The sequence below is a fragment of the Caretta caretta genome, chromosome 25 (assembly GCF_965140235.1).
Source record: "Caretta caretta isolate rCarCar2 chromosome 25, rCarCar1.hap1, whole genome shotgun sequence".
NCBI lineage: Eukaryota > Metazoa > Chordata > Testudines > Cheloniidae > Caretta > Caretta caretta.
Window position 1 is genome coordinate 14,468,690 of NC_134230.1, and position 25,362 is coordinate 14,494,051.

The 25,362-nt window shown below is 50.7% G+C and overlaps 1 protein-coding gene across 1 annotated transcript; it reads left to right on the forward strand.

Moving 5' to 3' along the window:
* The first annotated feature begins 528 nt into the window (after positions 1–528).
* On the forward strand, positions 529–24,783 carry FSTL3 (follistatin like 3). Its single transcript, XM_048831241.2, has 5 exons — positions 529–867; positions 9,961–10,146; positions 16,215–16,430; positions 21,082–21,309; positions 22,223–24,783. The coding sequence occupies exons 1-5, from the start codon at positions 792–794 to the stop codon at positions 22,273–22,275; spliced, it is 759 nt and encodes a 252-aa protein (XP_048687198.1). The 5' UTR covers positions 529–791; the 3' UTR covers positions 22,276–24,783.
* The last annotated feature ends 579 nt before the right edge of the window (positions 24,784–25,362 follow it).

Consider the following 25,362-nt stretch of genomic DNA (forward strand, 5'->3'; position numbering starts at 1 on the left):
CATATTAATTCTGTGGGGCTCGGCTTGATTTTTTTCCCTTTCTACTTCTTTTTTGAACCAACTGTGATGTATAAACAGCTATAATTATTCCCCACAGCTAAGCAACAAATACAAACTTAAGCAGTTTGCCATCCAGCCTGGACCCATGAGTGATTATTCTAAGCTGGGGCTGGCAGGAGTAAACAGAACTAGGGAGAGATCTACTCCACATACCAGAGACATGTGTTTAAAGGGTCAGGAAGGGAGCATTATTTTGGCGGAAAAGAATAAGGAGTGGAGAAAAGAAAGAAAAAAACCCAGAAGCTGGCAGCCAGCTACACTCGAGAGTTTTCTCCCCATCCCTCCTCCTGTCAACTTGTGTGTACGTTATTGATGAAAGTGGGGGCGGGGGGGAGTGGGGTGATTTGTAACCTCAGACAATCAAGCCTGCAAACATACATGCGTGTCCCCCCCACACACACACACTCTGCTCTTCCCGGCACTTCACTGGCTGCTGCGCGGGCACCGCCCACCCCAGCAGCATGATTCAACCCTGCACGAAAAAAAATCTTTATATAGCCAGTGTGAAACTGAGATTTGTAACTCGAAAGGCAACAGGTCAGCCCAGGACTAGGCGAAGATACAGGAGGGCCAGCCCAGCCTCGCCCCGTGTCTCGCCCTCGGAGATCTGCGGGAGCCGCACGCCCCTGGGGGGCAAAGGAGAGGACTGGGCGGGGGTGTGAAATTGACTAGCAAACTTTTCAAGTTTTGGGGCTGCCTGGCTGGTTTTTGATCGATCGTCTCGGCTCAACATGAAGCCCTGGCTGGTGCTGCTGTTGGCTGTGATTTGGTGTCCTATCACTGGAGGGGAAGAGGACTCCGTTCAGGGTAAGTGATTCTCACAGGCTGCTCCAGGGGCAGCTTTTAACCATAACGCGACAACCCCGGCCAAAAACCACACCACCCGATGCTTCCCTGAAACAAACTGCCCGGAGTTAGGGAAGGGCAGGCAGCTGCGGACGAGTGTTTGCAGGTGAGCGTTGCAAACCTCGCTGGGCAGAAGTTGGGGGAGGAATCCCCCCTCCAAAATAAAACCCTTTCCCATTTTGAAGTTGAACCTTGCTATTCTGCAGAGCTAAGGTCTCAAGTGGTTCAAAGCCGGTTCTGATCTCAGATCGGACCTTGTCCCGAACGAATCCGGATCAGGATCCCCGCTTGTCACCTCCCCCGCTCAGCACCAATGCAAGGTGCCCCTTTGGTTTGTGTTTTGTTTTGGATGAACTTCCTAGAAGCGCACGCCTCGTCGGGCCATAACGCGGCCATTCATGGGGGAGCTGCTGCGGAGTGGGGTGCCCCTGACAAGCAGCAGAAGCTACCTGTGCTCCAGGCTGTCTGTCCAGAGCTCTGGCTCAGAGACTTGCAGTTCCTGCTCTGGAGAGCTGGGCTAGTCCCCAGCTGGAGCTCCAGGGAGGCTCTTAAGTGCTTTTTCAGCTCGTTTGCACTCGGAGTTTAGTAACTTTTAAAACAAATGGTCTATGGGATGGGTTGGTTGCAACTTTGGATCTGGGACATTTGCTGTTGCAAATTATGTATAATCCAGACAACTGCTTTCGGGCAGACTGTGGGAGATGCCAGACAAACACCCATCTATTTACCTGCCACATGTTTCTTACCTTTCCCCAGCTGGGCTTAGGAAGAAATTGCCTCCCTGTGTTGTAATTCAGCAGGTGTAAACCTCAGGGGAGCAATCCCCTAGGAGTGGTCACAAAAGGGTGTGTGGGGAGGGGGGGAGGATTTGTGGGCACTTTCCCCCTTCTCAGATTGCTAAATGGGTGGGGGTTTCCCAGCTAAACGGGAGGGAGATCCCAGGCCAGCATGGGGGGGGGGGGGGGTCCCAGTACAGGAAAAGTTGAGAACTGCTATAAATCTAGCATTATGTTAGTTCACCCCTGGCCACTACTGGAGACTAGCTATTGTCATCAAGTATCAGAGGGGCGCTGTGTTAGTCTTTAAGGTGCCACCGGACTCCTCATTGTTTTTGTGGATACAGACTAACAGGTTTATTTGAGCATAAGCTTTCATGAGTAAAAGATCACAAAACAATGCATCTGAAGAAGTGCGTTTTTTACCCAGAAAAGCTTATGCCCAAATAAATCTGTTAGTCTTTAAGGTGCCACTGGACTCCTCATTGTTTTTGTAGCTATTGGTGTGTTTCACAGGGGCATTTCTTCCATGCTTGTGTTCTGTCTCACCAGGCTTGCTAAGGGCCCAATCCTCTGTGGTTTTGAGCCGCCTCAGCCCTCCCCCATAGCTTCTCTCCCTGCCCCGTTCGGTCCTGTGTGAAGACATAACGATGAAGTCCCACGATCATGATCACACTGATCTAGACTGCAGTGTCATCAGAGCTGTGATTTCATTGTGGAAGGAAGCCCTTTGTTCCGTGGGAGAACACCAGTAGCTATAGTAAAAGCAAAGAGATCACGGGCAAATATTAGCCAAGTCCCCTGCTATCTCCGTATACTGCGGCTGCTCTGTTTCATCAAGTTGGTGTTAGTATAAAAGTCACCCATTGGGGTCAGTTCCTAAGAGGTGCTGTGTACCCATAACTCCCACTGAAGTCCACAGGTGTTCTCTTCCTGTTAGGATCCATGCCTAAGGATCTGAAAAGCAAGAGAATGCATGTGCTTCCGAGGGCAGCCATAATGCTGAGTTTTATCTGTTAAAAACTAGAAATGGTTTCCAAATGCCAGCTTGAAACATTCCTGAAACACTGGGCGTTCAGAATCCAAACCTGGGAACCAACTTGAATTGAGCAGCGTCCCGTGGGTCTGAATTTCCATTGCTTCATGCAGTCATTTACCCCCAGGCCAAGGGTGTACCATCTGTTCTATCATTCTGTTCCGGTAGCATTTTACAGTCACTTTGCACCATTGCAAATTGCTGCTGAAGATGGAAGGCAATGGAGAATCAGGTCCCTTGGCTTTATAAAGGGGCCATCCCCAAACCCCAGATCCATCTGACTCCGAACTGGAGCGTTCCAAAGCCAGGTGCAGAGGTTGCTGCTTGAGCCCCTTTCTGTTAAGAACATTAAGGTACAATAACGCTAGGCATGGGGTTTGCCTATGGAATTTTGGTAATGGGTGTCTACCGGGGAGCCTGCCTCGGAGACTCTAGCCAGCCAACAAATCCCTATCTTATGAGAACATTTTAAAGTATCCAAGTTCCCACTGTAGTTTTGCTCAGCCTCGAATTCTGCCAGGCAGTGGATTTTTGCTTCTTCCTTGCGCGATACAGCGAGGTAGATGGGAAATGTTTCTGAAGTATGGTCCCCATCACCTTAGCTACGGGATCATCTTAGTATGCTGTAAATACTAATAGATTTAATGCTTGCAGCATCCTTTGGGGGTAGGATGCCTGTTTTACAGACACTGACTTTAATGTGACTTACCCAAGGGCCACAGGGCAGATCTGGGAATTGGACCTAGATCCCAGCCTCATGCCTTTGCCACAAAACAAATCTGTGACATTGCCTGCACTGTACTGTTTCCACTGATACTCAGTGGACCTCTGAACCTGGTCTAATATGAATACAATTACTACAGTATGAGATACTGTTGCTGACTGGCAATAGGAGCACAGGCAATTCGGACCCTTGCTGAAATCAAAAGAATTGTTACAAATATCAGCCAAGATCCAGTTAAATCATGGGGATTAGGTGCAGTGCCATACGTGCAGTCCCTGGGTCAAAACCCTGGCGTCCTCAATGAGCTCTTCTTCTCCTAGAGGAAGGAGGATCCGGTGGCTATGCACTATCCTGGGACTTCGGAGACTTGGGTTCCTCCATATCTGAGCCTCTGTGCCTGAGTTGTCCCTTTGACAGCACTTTCCCCGCCTCACAGCGGTGCTGTGAGCCCAAATGCATTAACGCTTGTAAGGAGCTCAGGTACTCCAGCAGTGGGGCTATAGAAATACCATAGATGGATTCGGTCCTTGCTGAGGCACCAATCAAGGGGTGAAATCCTGGTTCCATTGAAATCAGTGGCACAACTCCTATTTCCAGCTTTTCACCTTAGGAGTCAACAGGAACTTTGCCTGAGTAGGAACCTGGGGAATTAAACTCCTCCCCAGGGATTGTAAAACCAAGCTGTAAACACTCCTCCTCGTTAAAGAACCCAAGACAAGTATACAGGTGTTTGCCCTGAGGTCCAGGCCAAATTGCAGTTCAGAGAGTTGCATTCTGTCTCCCTCCAATTCTCCTCTGCAGCATGCAATTGGATATGGGACTCTAATTTGCTCTCTTTCTTCCCTGAACTGCTGTGTAGCATTGTTGGGCATTGCTAAACTGATTCTGTGCTCCTCCCTAGCTGTATTTCCGCAGTAGCTTAAGTGTTACTTGCGTATAAATTCTCCCAACCATTAAGTTTACACAGTGCTTTGGGGTTTCTTCAGGTTGAAAAGCACTAGATATTGAAGATTTCAGAGTAGCAGCTGTGTTAGTCTGTACTAGATATTGAAGGACCCTAAAGAGTGCCATCAGCATAGTACCTAGGCACTGTTAGAAATGCAAGAGGTTGTTCTATGTAGTAGCAATGAGATTAATGGATTTTTTTTTTTGTTAAAAAAAGTAATGACACAGGGTAAATGTTAGTGATAATCTTAAAACACTTGTTTTTTCTCAAAAGGCTCAGGATAACTGACCCCCTCTTCGCTTGCAAATTATTTTGTCAACTAAACTATTCTAAAATAGCCAGATTCCAGAAAACCTTGTTCGGATTATATCCAAATTTAGAAATTCTCCCCTCCATGGTAGCTGAGCACTTTAGATGATATCCGTGTGTCATCTCTCAGCCTGAGCTGAATTTAAATCCAACTGGAAGGATGACCTTGCTTCACTAAGGAGGCTCCTGGTGACGGGTTTGGCCCACTTCTAATACTTGTGCTTACATTTTTCACTAGCTTTTGGGTGTGTGTGGTGGGAATGGACATTCGTGGAACTGAGATGCCATGAGATTGGGAGGTCTTTGGGTAATTTTAATTAATTTCCTGGCTCTAACCTAATTTATTTCTAAGGTGCTGGGGGCACTTTAAATACCTATGACTAGTGGAAATGCTATAGAGAAATTAATGGGTCAAGATCGAGGTGCATCAGCTGAGCTGTGGGTGGGGAGCCCAGGACTGGAACAGCAGGAGTGGGGCAGCTGCAGGTTACAATTGAGGAGGAATGACTGAGAGCTGTGTGGGGAGACCAGCACTGGAACGGCTGGCCGAGTTGCAGCAGAGCTGTGTGGAATGCCGGGATTGGAATTGATGGAGTGGGGTCTGCTGGGGCCAGGATTGGGGAGGACTGACAGAGCTGTGTGTGAGTTGTCTAGGACTGGAACAGCTGGGCAGGCTGCAAGTCGGGAATGAGGAGGTTTGGCAGAGCCATGAGGGGGGCCAAGGCTCCCCACATTTTGCATCAGAGCTTAGTACCCAGCCAGTTATGGAGATTTCCACTTGGTGAGTTACGTTCGGGAGAAGGCAATGCAGTTTCTGCAGCAAGCAATAAGGAATCACATGGGGCTGTGGCGGTGACAAACAGGACTGAAAAGAGGTGGCAGACAAGGGCAGAGGCCCAGATCCTCAAAGGTATTTAGGTGGCTGACTCCCATGGGAGTTAGGCACCTAAATACCTTTGGGGATCTGGGCCTCAGTACCTGCCACTCCCATTTACTTTGATGGGAACTCAGCGCTTCTTGGGATCAGGCCCAGAATTATCATCTGGACTTAGAGATGGGTGAAAAATTGTGGATCCAAACACTTTCCAACTTTTTTTGGAGGGGGGGGAGAGCAGGGGTGAACTTGGAGTTTGCTTCAAGCCTCTTATCATGTGCTAAACTAAAAAACATGGGCCAGATCCTCAGCTGGTGTACATCATGGTAACGCCATTGAATTCAGTGCAGTGATGTGGATTTACACCGGTTGCTGGCATACTTTAAAAGCAAACACATTCCTCTCCCTATAATGCTGCAGGTACTTAAAACTGAAAGAATTTTAACAATCTGTTTGAGAGGATTTGATCCTGCAAACACTTCAGAACAAGGTCCCTGTCTTCAGGATCAGTGGGACTACTCAGGGTAGTAATTACTACACTCAGGAGTAACGGCAGGATCTAGCTTGCACTTGTTGCACTTTGTTTACCTTTTACATTGCTCTCAACTTGGACAAGGACAACAGGCTGGTCAGTTTCACTGTTTCCAGTCAGTTGCACCAGCAGAATGTTGCAATGTTTGAGTTGCAAATGCTGCAGAGGATGTTTATTTGCTTTAAAAAAAAACAAACCCATTTTTTACCAAGAGGGGACAAAGATCTGGCTCTGGCTAACGCTGTGACATGCAGAGTACATGAGTGAGGCTTGGTCTACACTACCAGCCGACGTCGGGATAACTACCTTGCTCAGGGGTGTGGAAAAGCGATGTAGCTGTATTGAGCTAACCCCTGGCGTAGACAGCACTGTGTTGACGGGAGGGCTTCTCCAGTCGACAGCTACTGCCTCTCGGGGAGGTGGAGTTCCTATGCCAATGGGACAAGCTCTTGTAGGTAGATCTGCACTAAGCGCTACAGCCCCAGCAGCGCTTTAAGTGTAGACAAACCATCAGATACTAATGTGACTTACCCCACTTTCACACTGGTATGACTCCAGAATGGATGTCGCTGGGATTTGTACCGGGTAACAGAGCAGAGTCTAGCCCAATTAATATTATTTAACAGATGAATAAGCAATTCAGGGCCAAATTCCAGGCTCATTGACAACCATGTCATCCCAATGTACAGTTCTGAAGGAGGCAGTGTTGTCTAGTGGTTAGATCAAACATTGGGACTCAGCCTTCTAGTCCTGCCTCTAGCAGGAAGTGTGGTCTGGAGGTTAGAGCGGAGGACCAGGAGTCAGGACTCCTGGGTTCTATTTCCTGCTGTGGTATGGCATTGTTATTGACCTTGGGCAAGCTTCGTAGTAGGGGTTGTCTACATGGGAAAGATATACCAGTATAAGCTAAGGTGTGAATTGAAACCAGTTATATGGTGGTTACAGTTCCTTGCATGACCACTAGGATTCATCTAGATTTGGAAGTTATTTTGAATAAAGGTGGGATGCGAAGTTAAAGTGGAATAGCCATTTCTGAATAACTCCATGTGTGGATGCTCTATTCTAGAATAAAATGTTCCTGTTTAGCTTAATTCACAAATAGATTAAGTTAAACCAGAACAAGGCACTTCTAACAAGAGTGTCCACATATGGAGTTACTCAGGAATCGTTATTCTGGAATAGCTGCATGTGGAGACAAAGATATTGAGTACCTTTTTTGAGGGGTTAGTTTATTGTGCTAAACTGAAAAAAGCCACTCATGCTGGAATAAGAATGTCCACGGGGGCATTATACCCATATAGACAACCCATTAAATCACTCCATGCCTCAATTTCCCCATCAGGGGTGTGATCCTCACTCATCCCCCAAGGGGCGCTGTGAGGATTAACTCACTAATATATATGGGGTGCTATTTACAAAGAGCCACGTCAGTGTTCGGGGTTGAATCCTGCTCTGGTTTACACCCTTTGTGATGCATTTAACATGGGTGAGATTAAGAGCAGACTCCAAAGTCCTGGTTTGTATGCAAAGAAACATTGCTGGCAAGAGCTGTGACAGCCCCTGTCTATGACCAATGGGGGTGGGGAGGTGAGGACAGAGGGGGTATACTCCAAATGTTAGGATGCCCGGGGGTCATCTCTGTGGGGTTACCCTTGGCTGCAGCATTGTGAGGTTGGGAGAAAGGGAGTGGGGCCCAGCAGTTAGTCACACAGAATGATCAGAACTCGGTGGGTTTGCTCAGGATTAACCCTGCATGAGGCCAGGGTGGGAGAAACCCTCCTGAATGAGACAGCGGGCTCCCTCTTCCCATTGTTTCTGCTCAGACACCCCACCCGTCTAGATTAGTGACCGGGGGTGAGAAGGGGAGACTAGGAACCTTCTGTTCCTCAGTTAGTGGCCTGGTGTCCTGCACTTTTAATCAGAGAGGGCCCAGACACAGAGCCTGTTATTATCTTCTCTATAGAACAGAGAAGGCTGGGCAGCAGTGGGAAATCTTCCCTGGGAGCTTCCAATTGCCCAGGGCAAAGAGCTGCTGCAACCCAACCAAAGTCAGGTTAATTGCGGCTGGGCAATCTCAGACCAGACTCTGACCTCAGCGTGCACTGGGGTGACTCCCCAAGTAACTCCACTGATTACCGTAGAGTCACTCCAGATTTACCCCGGTATATCTGAGGGCGGAAACTGGCCCCCACATCTTTAGCCATTTAACAAACCCCAAGTTGAGCTAATGAGAAAACAAACCAACCAGCATCAGAAGCGGCTGGTTTACAAGGAAGGAAATGGCAAAGGAATCACTCACAAAAGAGAGAGGGGAAAAAAGAAACGATTTGCTCATGAGATTAAGAAACAAACAGGCTTTTGACTCAGTGAGATCAGATGCCAGTGGGTTGGCTGTGTCCCAAGGGGCTGTCTCCAGTGCCCAATGGTCAAGACATGGCTGCATACTAGAAGGATTGATCCTAAGTGCCATACCACTCATGGTCCCACACGTCTGGTCCACCTACACCTGGTAGTCTTGCTTGAATGCTCTGGGGAAGTAACAAGGGAGGGCTCGGAATCTCCAGAGCCAAATGTTCCTGAACGCTTTGAAATCTAAACCCAGATTTAAACCCATTTTTGCAAATCCACTGTTAGGAGAGAACTGCGATTGAACTGCAAGCCTCATGCTGTTCAATGCCTTTCTTAAAGCCCCAGATCCTGGATTCATGTGAATAAGAGAAAATCTCAACTTTCATTTAAAAAAAAAAAAAAAGATTCTAGCCTTTGTGGTTGCAGAGAAAAGCTTGAAAACGTGACCCGCTAGAGGCTACAATACTGGAAGGCAAATGAAAAGCATCCCGAAGTTGGTACTTTTGAAAAGTCTCATGGCTTTTAAGCCACGAATCTGATAGATTTTTGGGTCCAAACTCATGATTTTTGAATGCTTGGAGTTGACAGAACTAAAAACCTCTTTCAGTTTTGGGGTCTTTGCTGTCAGGAGCCCAGGACTATAGCTTGGGCCCCATCTGTAGAACTAGATTCAGGAGTATCCAGCCTAGGGTGACCAGCTGTCCCAATTTTTACAGGGACAGTCCCGATTTTGGGGGCTTTCTTATATAGGCACCTATTACCCTCTGCCCCTGTCCTGAATTTTCCCACTTGCCTGCTGGTCCCCCTAATCCAGCCCTACAGATGAAAATGAAGGGGTTTGGGAACTGCCAGTTCAGGTTCTTGGTGCTGTTCTCTTTAACAACGACCCTGTGTCTGTTTTCCAGAGCCTAATGCCAGAGATGGGTGAGGGTCAATCAGGTCAGCGAAGGCACGAGAAGGGGGTGAGGGGAGAGAGCCAACCTGCCTCAAACACAGCAATTTGCAGACAGTTTGCCATTTGCAAACCGACACTTTGCAGACCGTGCTACTCAGCACCCCCCCCCACCCCAATTTCCCAAGCCAGGCACAATGCGTGCACCTGCACAAATATCTGTGTGCACCTGTGCAACGCCCTGCGTTTGCATGCATATTGGGCAACGGCACATGGAAATGCAGCTGCATGGAATGCACATGCCGTAGCAGGCTGACACACATTTTGCAAATCCAGTTGTAAATATTTGTTTATTTCCTCTCTCCTACCCCACCCCTGAGGTTGAGCTCTGTTGTGTCTCTGAAGAGGGGCCATGGTCAGCTTGTGAAGTGCAAGCATCTAGAAGCACCAATAGGTGGGGGAACTAATTCTCACACATTATGCACTGTTCTAGTGGTACAGAGGCTTCGGGCTGGCTCTCTGTCTAGGGGGTAGCTGTACCCAGTAAACGCAGTAGCTTCATCTTAAGGACGCAGCCTCCCAAGTGTGGTTCTCATGGTCTGCTTTCTTCTGGCAGGTGGGATCTGCTGGCTGCAGCAGGGGAAGGAAGCGAAATGCACCATGATCCTAAAGACCGGCGTGACCTGGGAGGAATGCTGCGGTAATAGCAACGTTGACGTAGCTTGGTCCAACTACACCCAGCCAGGCAATAAGATCAGCCTCTTGGGGTTCCTGGGGCTGGTGACCTGCCATCCTTGCAAAGGTAAATGTGCTTGCTGACGGCTGAAATAATGTAGCCACCCTGCTGTCCTTATGTAGGCAAAGTGTCCGAGGAAGCCTGGCCTGCCCAGAGGCTGGAGGCCTGAGCCTATTGTGTTTTATGATAAATACTGCTTAGTGTTATGGGACCATCTAGAGGCCTCAGCTGAGATCAGGGCCCCACTGTGCTGGGTGCTGTACAGACACAGTACGTCTACACTGCAAAAAACCACCCTGTGGCTGCAAGTCTCCGAGCCCGGGTTAACTGACTCAGGCTTGTGCTACAGGGCTAAAAATAGCCATGTAAATGTTCCCACTCGGGCCCTGAGACCCTCTCCCCATGCTGTATCCCAGACCCCAGGCTCCAGCCTAAGCAGGAACATCTACGCGGCTATTTTTAGCCCTATAGCGTGAGCCCGAGTCAACTGACCTGGGCTCGGAGACTTGCTGCCGGGGGGTTTTTTCTGCAGTGCGGAGTTACCCACAAAGGCCTGGTCTACGCTTAAAAATTAGATCAACCCAGCTACATGGCTCAGGGCAGTGAAAACCATCACGCCTTGTGCTGTGTAGTTAGGGCGAGCTAACCCCTAGTGTAGACGTGGCTAGGTCGACGGATGAATTCTTCCATCAACCTAGCTACTGCCTCTTGGAGAGATGGATTAATTACCTGGATAGAGAAAACTTCCGTCAACATGGGACGTGTCTCTGCTTTGGCGCTTTAGTTGCAGCAATACCCAGAGTGAGACTGTCCCTGACCCAAAGATATTCACTTAAATAGAGAGAGCAGGTCAAGGATGCGAAGTGAAACAGGGGAAGTGATTTGACCAAAGTCACACGGCAGGTCCGAGGCAGAGCTAGGACAAGAGCACACGTGTCCTGAGTCTCAGGGTGTTGTCATAGCTACTAGCTCTCCAGCCGTTGTCTGTTCTTGCAGCATTTCCACTGTCTTGGCCTGGTAGCTCAGGAGACAGGCCACAGCGGACCTAGACAAACGGGCCCCTTTTTGGGTTGGGGTCCGACATGGAACCAGCAGAGTTGGTTCTGAGCCAAGTCACTGCTGTGTGTGGCATGCAGTTGTTTGCACCAGTGCAAAGGGGGTGCAAACTGATCCTCCATGGAACAGGGCGGGGTTAGGACTGAAGTGTGTGACCTTGTTTCTCCCTCCTCCTGCATGTGGGGGAGGAGCAACCTGGAGGTTCCCACTGTCGTGGCCCATGATTATACGTTATATCAGGATCAGGAGGTACGGGGGTTTATTCCCTGCCCTGCCATTCCCAGCCAAATCCTAGAGCAACAGGAGTAGAAGCGCTGGTCGGGGTAGCAGGGCACCTGTAGAAAGTCTGTTTTCCCTCAAGCAGCAAGATCCCCAACTAGAGGCAAGAGCCCAAGGGGGCAAAGTTGGCACCATGCCCTCAGGATTCTGGGTGGCACCGAGGACTGGAACGGCCCCTGACATCAATCAGAATAACGCCAGGCGTGCGTTGTAACAGCTGCCTATGGGTTGCCCTGCATTCCAGAGGAGCCTTGCATGTCCATGATGTGCACTGTGGAGACTCCTCCTCCCACTACTGGCCCCGCCCCCTGCATAGGGCTTGCAAGGGGGCAGCGTAGGACAATGGACTGCTGCCCCACACTGTGCCTGCTCCAGGGGAGTTTTCCCCCCAGTCCCGTTGGAACTCAGTTCCAGCCCTGGACACCACTGCTGGGGCAGGGAGGAGCAGAGATCCGAGTGCGCTAAGTCAGCTTGCGGCGGCTCGTTCCCAGTGAAATAACAGTTTCCTCTTGCCAGATCCTCTCTTTCCAGCTGCCCGCTGCAGATTACCCCGAGGGGGGATTTTTATTTATTTATTTAAGGCTCTCCCCTTTCAACATCTCCAAATGTCTTTATAGAATGGGCTAGTTCCAAAAATGGAAACACTCCAGTTTGTGTGTTCCAAGCCATCCAGATGTTTCGGAGCGAGCCAGAGGCACGGATCCTCGCGTCACACTTGCATGGCCATGTGAGGACAGGCCAGAAGACCTGCTGACCGCAGTAGTAAGGGAGTGGGTTGGAAAGGTCACATGGTTCATTGAGTCATTTGTTTTACAAAGGCCATTAAGGGAACAGCCTTCCCCCGCCCATATGCACCCCTCTCCTGCCTGATCACAGATACTACTGCCTCCCTGCCCTTAATTCAACCTTGGAGAGGTCCCCAGAAGGGGAACAACATTACAGGTAGTGAGAGAGGCTAGAGGTAAAACTGAAACTTCCCTCCCAGTCCTTGATTCTGTATAGAGACCAGGCCCAGGTTGCAGGATTCAGACTTGAAACTTTCCCCCAATTTAAGATTCTTGGGATCAGGTCTGCTTCTGAGGTCTCGCGTTGCTCGGCTCGCCACTGAGTGGCAGGCAGTGCTGGGAGAGAACGGAGAAGGGGCCCTGATTTAATTGGTGTTGATGGAAATCTTCACCTTGAAGAATCAGTCTCCAGGTCAATGATTACTGTTCACTGCACCTCAGCTTGCACTGCAAGGCTGAGATTGGGACCCCATTGTGCAAGGCATGCTGCAGAGCAAGAACCAGCCCTTCCCCCAGAGAGCTTACAATTGACATGCACAAGGCAGGCAAGGGAAAAGATTATTCTCCCCATTTTGCAGTGGAGGAACTGAGGCAGAGAGAGATGTGAGTGCCAGGGGCTTTCGACAGCCTGGCTGCTTCTGAGCCCTTCTGAAAATCCTAAGCAACTTGCTAAAGGTCACGTGATGAATCAGTGGCCGAGCCAGAAATTAAACCCTGCTCTCCTGCGTCATGGCCTGAGGCCTTAGCCACTCATCCCATAAGCATGCTCCAGGAGGAGGTAACCAAGCTCCTTGATCTACTTGGCTTCTGCTTATGTTTAGCTCTGCTGCTATAGCCAATCACCAGTCCGCTGCACAGGGTTTATCAGAGCTTCATGACCCCAAAGATGAGAGGATCCCAGGGCAAGAGGAGGAACAAACTCCCCACACAGCAGAAACCTGCATGAATTCCAATCTGATCCTGCCCATTCCCCAGTGTGCTGGAAAGGAACCTCCCCCAGAGCTAGCCGATGAGCAGGAGTCCTTGGAAAAGGGCAGGAGGGATGATATGTATCTGTGATCCAGCTCCTGCCTCTGTGTCTCAGCCCCTAGCACAGTGTCTCCCCCTGCTCTGCAGCCAGGTCAGCTGGAGGGTGACAGAAAGCACCCCCAGGGCTCCCGAATGGAGGAGGGTGCCAGGGTTCCATGCCAGATGCAGGTTATGTTCCTCCTGGGGCATTCTGGGTCCATTTAACTGAGCCTCAGTTGGGGGTACAGCAGAGCTAACCCGGGCGAAGGGTCGGGGCTGCTGGGAATGGAGCAGTGGCAACCCCCCCCCCCGGCTTGTGCTTTATCTGTCTAACAGCCCTCCCCACTGCAACGCCCGGTGCAGAGAGCCCTGTGTGTGCTGGAATCGCCTAGCCCGGCTCACTGAAGGGCGTGGCCTGTTTGGATCATGGACCACGCCAGGCGAGTTCAGCCGAGGCTCGTGCATGTGAAAGAGCTGCTTTCCTCAGGAGCTAGCCCCACATAGTTCATTTACTCAGCCCTGGCAGATCTAGGGACTCTGACTCACAAGACGGGCCCTGTTCCAGGCAATGGCTACTTAGATATGGAGCTCTGGGTGCGAACAGGAAAAGCAGCTGGTCCCCTGCCGGGGGATTTCCCCTCTGCAAAATAGGGGCAAACTCCTGGGGGAATTCCACCTTCCTCCCTATGTGATCTTCCAGGGAAACTGCACCACACCACGTTCCATGGTCAATCCGTTCCCCTTATTGGATGGGGTCACATCCTCCTCCCCACCGTTTCCTGTGGTAACCTTCCCTATGCCCCCACCTCAGTGAAGGAATGACTCCACAGGGGAAGGATTCTCTAGGTCCAAAGACTTGCATAATGACAAGTTTCAGAGTAGCAGCCGTGTTAGTCTGTATTCGCAAAAAGAAAAGGAGCATTTGTGGCACCTTAGAGACTAACAAATTTATTTGAGCATAAGCTTTTGGGAGCTGCAACTCATGAAAGCTTATGCTCAAATAAATTTGTTAGTCTCTAAGGTGCCACAAATACACCTTTTCTTCTACGTCCAAAGAGACACATTTCCAATAATACCCTGGTGGCTGTCCGTGTTCCCCTGATCCAAACGGGGCAGTAAAAGTGACCCCGCAGCCAGCAGGCTAGAGAAGATAATGGGGAAGGGAGCAGTCCTGCAAAGCAGGGGCAATGGGTCTGAGTCACACTTGTGGAAACATGGTGTAAACGCTCCCACTGGGGCAGCCTGATTCTTCTCCCACCCACCCCCTCGGCCACACACCTCCAATCTGGAGACATGATAACTAGCCACTTGTAGGAGCCAATGTCACCGCCCCCTGGCTAGCGCTGCACACTTCCCAAATGTCTCCCGTGTTTGGGGGAAATTCCGCAGCTTGCCACACACGCACATGAGTTCAACGGCTCCGCTGAACCCGCGCAGACTGTTTTTGCTAGGAGGCGACCCAGTGCGACAATGCAGCCATCTGTTTCTTCCTCCCCTGCCTGTGGGGAAAGAGGCGTCCCAGACAGATTTCCCCCCTCGCCGTTGCCCATTCTCGTTTTCAAGTCACGGAGGCCTGGAGTGAAACAGGGCTGGGTATTGTTTGGGAAAGAGAACTTGTTGATCACACAGACGCTTGCACCGGCTGGGTGTTCTGGAGGGTGTAGTGCACAACAGAGCAGGGTTCTCTGTTGCACGAGAGAAAGAAATGTCTCTTAAAAAAAAAAACCAACTGGCAGTTGAAAATAGGGGCCAGCCCCTCAACTGCTGTAAACCGGTATGACTTTGATGAATGGAGCAACTTTTCCAGCTGCAGATCTGCTCCGTTATTCGGGTTGCTAGGTGTCCGGGTTTTGACCAGAACGCCTAGTTGAAAAGGGACCATGGCGGCTCCGGTCAGCACTGTTGACCGGGCCATTAAAAGTCTGATCGGTGGGGCTAAGGCAGGTGCCCTGCCTGCCGTAGCTCTCCGCGGCTCCCGGAAGCAGCAGCATGTCCCCCTTCTGGCTCCTACGCATAGAGGCAGCCAGGGGGCTCTGCACGCTGCCGCTGCCCCAAGTACCAGCCATGCAGCTTCCAATGGCCGGGAACCAGACCGTTATGGGGCTGGGTGGCTCAGGACTTTGTCTCATTACCCTGTAGTTACACAGGTACTAGCAGGATTGAGCTAATGCAGGGTAACGCCTGGGCTACCGGGCATGATCTGAAACTCAACGATCAATCAAGGAAGTTCTGCATCCAGCTGCAGGGCAAGTTGCATTCAAGCTGGACGGAACAACTCCTTGTCTAGACAAAGCCCAGGGAGCTCTCCACATCCAATCCCCCAGGGATAACCCCAGCAAGAACTGGTAGCTGTTACCATCTGTTTGTGTAATGAGTTGGGCAGGTCTGGGGGCCGGGGGTGGTTCCTAGGAGATGGGCACGCACGTCCCAAAAGCCAGCATGGCGGTGAGCACTCTCAGTGGTGACCCCAGCAGAGTCCAAGGACTGAACAGGCCATGGGGCTGTATCCTCTCTCTCCCCGAGTCTGTGGCCAAGCTGGGGGCTGTTAAGAGCAGCTGGCATATAAAGAGCAGCATTCAAGAAGCCTTTGACAGGGCTCAACAAGAGGCATCTCTGGTCCGATTGAACCCAGGACCAATATTGCATTGTCTTGAGCACCCCCTACTGGCAACATCACTGGACCCGCTATTAAGATATGCGCAGCCACCTCTCCTTGATAGAGCACTCTCATAAGAGGAGGTGCTGTGGGGAAGCTTGGGCTGCTTCCTCCTGTCCTGTGATAAAGAAAGGATTTCAGTCCCTGTGGGCGTTAGGGGGTTAATTCATCCGTGCCTCACACCAGCGGGGCTGGTGAGCAAGATTTGAACCACAACTGGTTCTTGGCATGCTCCTGTGTCTCTGTGTCCCCTGGCAGCCTTTGATCTCTCTGCAGAGGGAAAGGACGCGCCCCTGGTGCAAAACGAGTGGAGGCTCCCTGGTGCTAACTCCTCTTTCCTTTACCCCCAGAGACCTGTGAGGGGGTGGAGTGTGGCCCTGGCAAAGTCTGCAAGATGAAACACGGCCGTCCCCACTGCGCCTGCGCCCCAGATTGCTCCAGCCTGCCCAGGAAGCTGCAAGTGTGCGGCTCGGATGGCTACACTTACCGCGACGAGTGCGAGCTGCTGACAGCTAAGTGCAGAGACCACCCCGACCTGGAAGTGATGTACCAGGGCAAATGCAAAAGTACGTCAGGGGCTCCCCCCTTGCTCTTTCCGCTTCCTGGCCCTCTCCCTGCACGTGACGGGCTGGGCCTAATAACAGCCTGAGTGGAACTGTCCTAAAAATCCCCAAAGCGAGTGTATTTCGAGTTCCCTTGGTAACTGGAGGAAATGGTGCTCAGTAATTTCAGATTGTCCTTGCTTCTCCGGTGCTGTCAAGCTGGCTGTCCTCACGGTTCACCCTTTCCACCAAAGCAGCTGATCCGCACTGAGGGCAGCGTCCCCAGTAGCTGGCACTTGCAGCCCTAGCCCATTCAAGGCTTAGTACAGGCATCCCCCCACGCCCCGGGTCTGGCATCTTTGAGGCAGAGTTATAGACTCCTGCCCCTTGGAGGTGACTTTGCAGCGATTTCCCTACTGAGCTACCTGGCGTATCCCTCTGGCACGGGAGATTTCTATACTGGGCAAGGAGCCTAGGGCCGTTCCCCTGACGGGCCCGCTGTGCTGCCTGCAGCAGAAATGGGAATTCACTGTGGAAGAGCAGGGTCCTATTTAGAGTCAACTGTTAGTGGGGGGAAACCCATGAACCCCAATGGAGCCGCATGCATTTACGCCTGGTCAGAATCAGCAAGGCAAGAGTGGAGCTGGGAGGAAAGCTCTGGACTGCAGCGTGTAGTTCAGTGGCACATGGGCTGGCAGGCCGGAGCTGGGTTTGACCTACAGGCCCTCCCCCCGCCTTCTTGCCTCTGAGCCTGAAGCTTTAGGGTTCGAGAAATCCCCCTGCCATGACTCATGCTCCAAGCCAAGGCCCGAAGGGGGGTTGCCCTGTTTGAGGCATGGTCTTCCAGCTGGGCTGTTAAGTTGAGGCCTCTCCTGACTATGCTCCAGGGCCATCAAGAGAGAGGTTAATCCATCCCTGAGGATCCCCGAACCCTTTCCAATCTGGAGACATGTGAATCCCTTCGGCCACGCCCAGGCTGAGACGTGGCAGCAGGTTCCAAGGCTGAGCAGGCTCCACTCAGCAGATCCCTGCTGCTCCATTTGGAACGGGGAGGGGATCATCCCTGCGCCCCGGCCAGCGTTCACTTTCCATAGCCCAGCTTCCAACGCCAAGGGCTGCGGTGGGAGCACAGGCTCCTGTCTCCTGCAGGGCCTCTGACCTATCCAGCCAATCACTCTAGGGGTGCTCTGGGGGTCTAGGGGCAGAGCTGGGCCAGAGGGTGGAGTTCAAATCTGGGCTTCTCTAAGGGCTAGGGTGACCAGGCAGCAAGAGTGAAAACCGGGACGGGGGTGGGGGGTAATAGACGGCTACATAAGACAAAGCCCCAAATATCGGGACCATCCCTATAAAACTGGGACATCTGGTCACCCTACTAAGGGCCAAGGCGGGGCCGATCTATTATCTGGTTCAGGTCTAGCTCCAGTTTTACTGTACGTCTTTTCATGGGTTATTTTAACATCACAGGGTGCCCGCATGAGAGATCGGCCTTTCTCCCGGCTGTTTCTGTCCCCAGGTGGTAGAAATGCCATGTGGAGAGCAGATGTTGCATTATTTCATCCTCCTAAATAACAATAGCAAGCTCCTATCTAGCACTTTTCTCTAGTAGAGCTTAAGGCTCTTTACAAAGGAGGCCAGTGGCATGATAACCCATGGGGCAACTGAGGCACAGGGCAGTGAAGTGACTTGCCCAAGGTCACCCAGCACGTCATTGGCAGAATAGAACCAAGAAATCCTGAATCCCAGTCCAGTGCTGTATTCCCTTGGCAACACTGTCTCCCATGTCCCCCTGAGGCTAGAGCCTTTCAGCCGTTCTCCCACTATTGGTCTAGCCCCAGTGCAGCACCAGGGGTGCTAGCCCTGAGCAGGATGAGACACCTCACTGTAAAACCCCCAGCACCAGGTCCGCAGTAGTGATCCTGCTTTGGTTGCTTGCCTGGGCAGAGCTGCATGGGTGCCAGGATTTAGGGAAGCCCCATGATCATAACGTGCAGCACTGCCTGGGACCTGAGCCAGAGAGAACCAGGGGGTCTGCATGTGTCCAGCAGCTGGGATAAATGTAGCAAATTATGAGTAAGAACCAGAATCTTCTAATACTGAATAGCCCGATTCTGCCACTCTCATTGCCTAGCAAGTCCCCAGGGGGGTTCCTTGCCTAGCAAGGTACCACTCAGCATGGGTACAGGTGGCAGCATCAAATCTTTGAGCTTTTGATGAAGAACCTGTTGAAACTCAGTCCCTGATTCTGATCTTGTTTACACTGGTATAATTCCACTGGCTTCCATGGGTTTTCCTCTGATGTACATTGGTGTAAGTGAGATGAGGATTTAGGCCCCCTGTGTTTATCTCACCCTGCTGCATCTAAGAGTTGTAGGGAGACTCTGTCTCCACTGCATTGTAAACCGGGATCTGGGGGACCCGGATTTGTGGACTTGGTGTTTCTAAGTCTGCGTCTGAGTGTTCCACTGCATTGTAAACCTGGGTTTACATTTGCTGGACCAGAGGCTCACAGCCGTGCTAATGCGACCATACTGCACTGCGCAACTTGTGCTGTGTCCACACTGAAAATGGCAGGGATTGGACCTGAGTCGCAGTGGGACTTAGGAAGTTGGGTCGGAGCCCACCAGAGTCCGAGGATCCAGGCCCTGAGTGCTTGCTGACCCGAGTCAGATTGATTTGTGTGTGGACGGAAGTGGGGCTTGGGTTCAAACCTGGGTCAGAGCCTGGGTTTAGTATGCAGTGTAGACACACCCTCCTCATGTACCAGAGGGCAGATTCTCAGCTGCTGCAAACTGTCATAAACAGAACAATGACCATTTACACCAGCTGTGGGTGTGGCCCCCAAGGTACTAAGCTGACTAGGTTCAACGGAAGCTGAGGCGTTACGGTGATAAAGAATAAAAATAACATCTTCCATTTAGATACCCTGAACCATCCCAAAAGAATTTGCAACCTGATCTACTGCGTGGGGGTTACTTTATCCCTCGCTGAAATGCAGCCACCTCTGGTTGATAAGTGGCAGATGTTTAACCGTGGACAGCAACGTATATCCTCACATTTGCTCCAAATGGCCCATTGGTATAGGGACTGTGACTCTAAAGGCTCGATTCTCCATTCCCCTGCACCTTTTGCAATCACACCCGCATGAAGCAGGTATAAAATGCTGCCCTTTTCCTTCATAAGGGATCCTCTTTCGGAAATGACTGCACAAGGGACAGGGTGACGGGCCCAGCCCCAAAGTCTCATGGCGTAATGGGATTTTTAAGCCTGCATAAAGCCCTATGTACTCTCTGAAATACGATGCACAGTAGTGAAGGCGCTGTATATTCTACACTGGAATAGCATCTTCTGCTGCGTAAACAGCTCTGGATTTAATGGGGGGTTTACATACATCACCGTCTAAAGAACAGCAGCCCATAACATGTCACTTAGACGCATCGAGCTATTGTTTTTAAAAAAAGCAGACCAGAAAAACATCCCAAACCTGCCAAGGTCTGGCAGCTTTATTATTTTTGCCAGCCCCCTCTCTGAAATTCCTTCCTGTCGAAATCATCTTAAAAGCCAAATCTGGGGAGTTGGGAGCTGGGATGCCGAGTCACTGCCTGATCCAGCTTCAAAAAGAGCTGAAGTTTTAAACCCCTGTGAAAGAGTGTTTATAATATACAGTAAGTGATGACGCACGCTTGCCATGGAATGCCCCTGTCTGCTGGCGTGTGTGAGCGTTTGTGTGTACACAGCAGAGATGGGACGCAGGCGGGTTGTCAGAGCAGAAATCAGCTGTTGCTCCATGTGTTCTGGCTAGCTTGGCGTGCGGGTTAGCACTCTTGTGACTGCTCAGGGCATTGAGAACCCAGCAATTTGCCAGTTCCGTTTGGCTTTGGCTGGGCAGTGCCTAGGGATGGTAAAGCCACTATTTGCTTCTTATTTTAATTTGCAGTGAATTGTAGTACCCAGGTCAAGGGACCCTGGCATTAGGTATCGTGCAGACAGCTCTGCCAATGCACCTCTATTCTGACTTCCAGCACCTTTGCTGGTCTAAACCGGGGCCCCAGTGTTGCTCTGCTCTGCTGTTGCACCTAAATTCTGGCCTGCATATCCCTCTGCCCTCTTCTGAGCATAGACCATCAGTCGGGCAATGGTGAGGGACCAAACGAAGGGTCCCCGGTTTACATCAGCTGAGGTTTGGTCAAGTGTGCAAGTGTCATGCCGGGGGCAGATGAGACCATGAGATTCATTGCACATATGATCCGATTTGCTCCTGTACCCAGATCTACAGAGGTGCAAACAAGTAGCCATCAGATGCACAGCACCATCTAAAACCACATAGACTTCTTCCTTCTGCTGGCGAAGAGAAGCAAGTGTTTGACAGTAGCCAGATATCTGGATTTGTGCTGAATAAAAGAGGGGAAGCACATTTTCCCAGGGAAACTTGTTGCTAAATCCTGCTCCCAGGTACCTCAGTGTAGAGCTGGGGAAACCTCACTGAGACCAGTGTGGGGTTATTTTGGAGTTAATCTGGTGAAACTGAGAGCAGTATTTGGTCCACAAAGATCCTTTGAATGCTCCCCCTGTAGAAAAGCAGCTCTAGAACTTCCTGTTGATGGAGCTTGAACCATGCATGCACATGCTCCGACCAAGTGGCTGAGCTCACTCTCTGGCTTGCGACTGCTTCCCTTAGAGTCCTGCTCCAGCGTGGTGTGCCCCGGGACTCACACCTGCGTTGTGGACCAGACGGGCAGCGCTCACTGTGTGATGTGCAGGACGGCCCCCTGCCCTGATCCCTCCACCCTGGACCACACTCTCTGCGGCAACAACAACATCACCTACCCATCCGCCTGCCATCTACGGCGGGCAACCTGCTTCTTGGGCAAATCTATTGGAGTCCGTCACTACGGAAGCTGCTTAGGTATGTTTCACTTCTTGACCTGGAGAACATTCACATGGGTCCAGTGGATGGGGGCATGATTCAGAGTTGGCTGGTAGGTCCTTCCACACAATCAGACCTTCCATAAAACCAGACCTTGCAGGAAACACTTGTAGGGGGCTCTTGAGAGTGGATAGCGATTTCCCTAGCCTGATGGCTCTTTCCTGTCAGTCCCGTGCCCTCTAATTTTAGTGCCTCCATTTGCAAGAGTCCAATTTCTGCTTCTGACTGTTACTGTTCAGCTTAAAGAGATGGGACCTGATTTTCAACGTTACCGGGCTTTCACTACTCTGGCTGAGGTCAATGGGGGCAGCCTGAGCTCAACTCTTGTGGAAATTCAGGCCCTACTATTTTCAAGGGAGCTCGGCTCCCAGTTAGGCCTTGGGGGAAAAAGGGGCTGGATTCTCAGATGGGCTCCAGGCGTTGGGTGCTGGGCATTAGGGAAAATCCGTTCCTTGTTTTGGTGTCTGAAAGGGGAGGCGAGCTCTTCTGAAAATCTGGCCCATTTTGTGGATGGTGAGTGCTTGGGAGTCTGACCTGTGGTGGACTGGAAGTGGAACCCCCAGATTCAGGCACCCCAAATTATCTGGGCTACTTTAGATGATGTGGTCGCACTGAAAACAACTTGCTCAAGGTCACCCACTGAGCCTGGAGGAGAGCTGGGAATAGATCCCAGATTCTTGGCTTCCCTTGATCCAGAGACCGGCCCGCTGGGGACTGGTCTGAGAACTGTTCCAAGAGCGAGGGATGGCTTTTGGCCGCTCTTGTGATGGGCCGCATTACACCGGCGACCTAGAGATGAAAGTCTCCATGGCCCAGGCCAAGTCCCCTGAGCCCTCCAGACTGGTGTTTAATATTTCCCTGCAGCTCATTTTCTCTATGGCTCCATTTACAGCTCTGGCCAAGTTCCCCCTCGATGTGGGCGATGCCGAAGAAAACTATGTGTGAACCATTCCTTCTCTGCCAAGAGACCGAACCCAGGAGACAGGGGCATTATGTGTATATTGTACAAACCATATACCTGATATTTATTAAGATAAAAGATCCTTATTTATATCTGTTTATGTTATGCAGACGCATAGGGCCTGATTCTCATTACTCCGTTCCTGCATCTGGGGCACGGGAGGGTGATTAGGGTGGCTTTAAACCACCTTTCTGCTCCTCATTGTCCAGGGTGGATCAGAGCTGGTGTAAGTTAGAGCAGCCTTTGGGATGCTCTAACTTATGCTCCACGCCCCATGGGAAGCAGTGAATAGCTGTAGCACAGGGCACTCCAACCATGTCTTCAGTCTGCCCTCTGTTCTGTGGGCTGGGAGCAGGACCATTGTACAATCTTTACACCAGCTCTACACTGGCTGGGGAGGCCCCCATGTGTAGGATGATTCTCTGGGGGCCATTTCCACCTTTCTTAAGGCCGCTTTATGCTGCCAGAGGGCCTTAGTGTCCCTGAGAATTGGGCCCACACTGTATACTAGCCCCAAGATAGCACTCCCGGGCGTATTTATTTTTTTGTTTTAATTCTTGGTGCCTCCATTTGCAGAAGTTCCTGGACCTGTCCAGCGGGAATCTGAGGTTGAGCCTTCCCTTGAGGGACTTTCTGTCCTAGGGGTTCAGCTGTGGGGATGGACAGCTCCCGACGGCAGGAAACTCAGTTCAAAGCTGTGGTTGTTGCATCTTTTGTTTTCCTAATCTTGTCCAATCCAGGTTCCCGTGTAATAAGCAACGTCAGTGAGGATGCAAAGGTAATACAACCTCGCACACTACCCTTGAGGGCGGGTTTTACACAATGGACAAGACTGGGCAAACCTTTGCCCTTATAATGCCATGCCCCTGGGTGGGTCATTGGCAGCAGGGATAGAACCTGAGACCTCTGGAGCTAAAAGCATCAGCTCTGTTAGCCAGTGCTGTGGCAGGCTTATTGACTTCTAGCTGCAGAGTGCTCACCACTACACAGGGACAGTGTGCCACATGAGTGGGTTACACCAGCCCAGATCATTGCAACTGTAAAGGGCTCCAGATACCAAGTTTGGATTCAAAGCCAAATTTACCCAGAATTCAGTGGTGTTGGTCTCTGGGGTCTTAGTTCAGGCCCATCTCGGTAATGACTCTGGGCTTTATTTTTCATTGGCCTGCACCTTTGCGGAGCCATTGATGCTGGTGCAAAGCAAGTATGCATGGTAGCACTTTGCACTCGTTCGGAGGCTGTGCAAAGGGCAAGATATCTGAGACTAGTGCCCCAAGGGGATGTGAGTTAAAGAGACTGGCAGGCAGCTTAGTTCCCAACTCTGACCTCTCCTAACATCATTACAAACCTGATCTCACCCACATCAGCTTTGCCCCAGCTTTAAGAGAGTTACTTTGATTGACACCAGTGTAAGTCAGAGGAGAACCCGGCCCAGTGCCTTTTGGGTTTTAAATATCATTCTGGGGTTTTCAAATCAGTCCCTCGATAGTTAAACCCCTGGTCGTCATCAGTCCCACGCTGAAAGGCCACTGCTAGCTACGGAACATGCTGCAGGTTGACTGCAAACTCTGTTTCCAGACTGGCCCCCTTCCCCCGGCTGCTGACACTGGTCACCAGTCTGGGACCCAAACAGGGGAGGAATCCCAAAGAGAGTCACTCACTGGACAGCAGGGAGGGCAGTCAGGAAGAGAGGTGATGAGTGCTTGGCAAACAGGGAAGCATTGTGAGATGAAGGTTGGCTGCGTGGTCAAGCCCTGAGGCTCAGGAGATCTGCGTTTAATTCTCAGCCCTGCTACCGCTTCTGTATGTGACTTTGGGGACCCTGTGCCTCAGTTCCCCACCTGTAAAAATGGGAGTGGGAGTTCTTCTTCTGTTGTCTGTCTAGTCTAGTTAGCATCTCCTCCAAACTCCTGCCGCTCTCTCTCTCCCTATGTGTATTAACAGAGCCCTGCCCACAGAAGTCCTGATGGCAGCAGGAGTCTCTAGTTGCTATTACATTGCATTGGCCTGTGGTGTCCTGGAGGTGGTGCCTGGCTCCTTTGTGACCCACCCAAGCTGCCCCCTCTCCAGCAGGTTGGTTTCTTGAACCTTGTTACATTATAGCTGTCCCTTATCAAACACATCACAAGAACCTCATGGACACATTCAAAAAGGGGGCAGGGCAGCTGCTCTGTCCCCCTCTGGAGCCTCAGCTCAGCTTCCTCTGATCGCATCCCCGGTATTTATTTTTCACATCCCCTGCAACATCGTGTGTGTTGTGACCTGTGTAAATAGCGTATCATCTCCAACAACCACGTGGCTCAGAAACTATTGCCTTTATATTATTATATATATTAAAAAATCCCCTCTCTTCTATTTTTGTATGGTTGTGTCCCAATCCTTTATGTATGCCATGTAACATGTAAGTTTCCTATTCCATATTGTGTGGGGGCATTTTACTGCTATGTTACATTTTGGGTTATAATTAAAAGGAATAAAACTAGTTCCACGTCGTTGTTTTCTTTTAGTAATTTCTAAAGTGGAGGCCGTGCCCAGATTCATAGAGCTGAAAGCCAGAAGGGGCCAGTCTGATGAACTAGTCTGACTTCCTGCATACCACAGGGCAGAGAATTGCAACCAGGGATTCCTGCAGCAAGACACAGTAATTTGTGGTCAAGCTAGAGTATGTCTTTAGGAAAGAGACATTTAATTTGATTGAAAGATGGCGAATGCTCAACAATTCCAGTGGATCTTTTTTTCCAGTCTGAATGACAGCCCTGGAGACAAGAGTCTTCTGTCATCAGGTGCATCCTGGGTAGGAACTGCACCAACTTCCCCAGCGTTGTATCTCAGCCCTGACCTTGGCCTCTCCACTGAGATTGACAGCAACGGGGAGCAGTTAGTAGCAATGGAGGTGGTGTTTTTATGGTCTCTTGTCCCAGATGGGGGATTGATTGAGACCTCCCAAACTCATTTCACATAGGCTGCCAAACAGCCATCATGTGGTAAAGCCATCTGGGCATCACTGACCAGAGCTGTATCCGGCCCTACGGGCCAATTTACACCAGCACGTAACACTAAATGGAGCTTCT

Bases quoted from the DNA above. Each gene is read 5' to 3' on its own strand.
- FSTL3 (XM_048831241.2), top strand. From the start codon at position 792: ATGAAGCCCTGGCTGGTGCTGCTGTTGGCTGTGATTTGGTGTCCTATC. The intron at 16,431-21,081 runs GTACGTCAGGGG...TGCTTCCCTTAG, and splicing joins GTACCAGGGCAAATGCAAAA to AGTCCTGCTCCAGCGTGGTG. The intron at 21,310-22,222 runs GTATGTTTCACT...CTCCATTTACAG, and splicing joins TCACTACGGAAGCTGCTTAG to CTCTGGCCAAGTTCCCCCTC.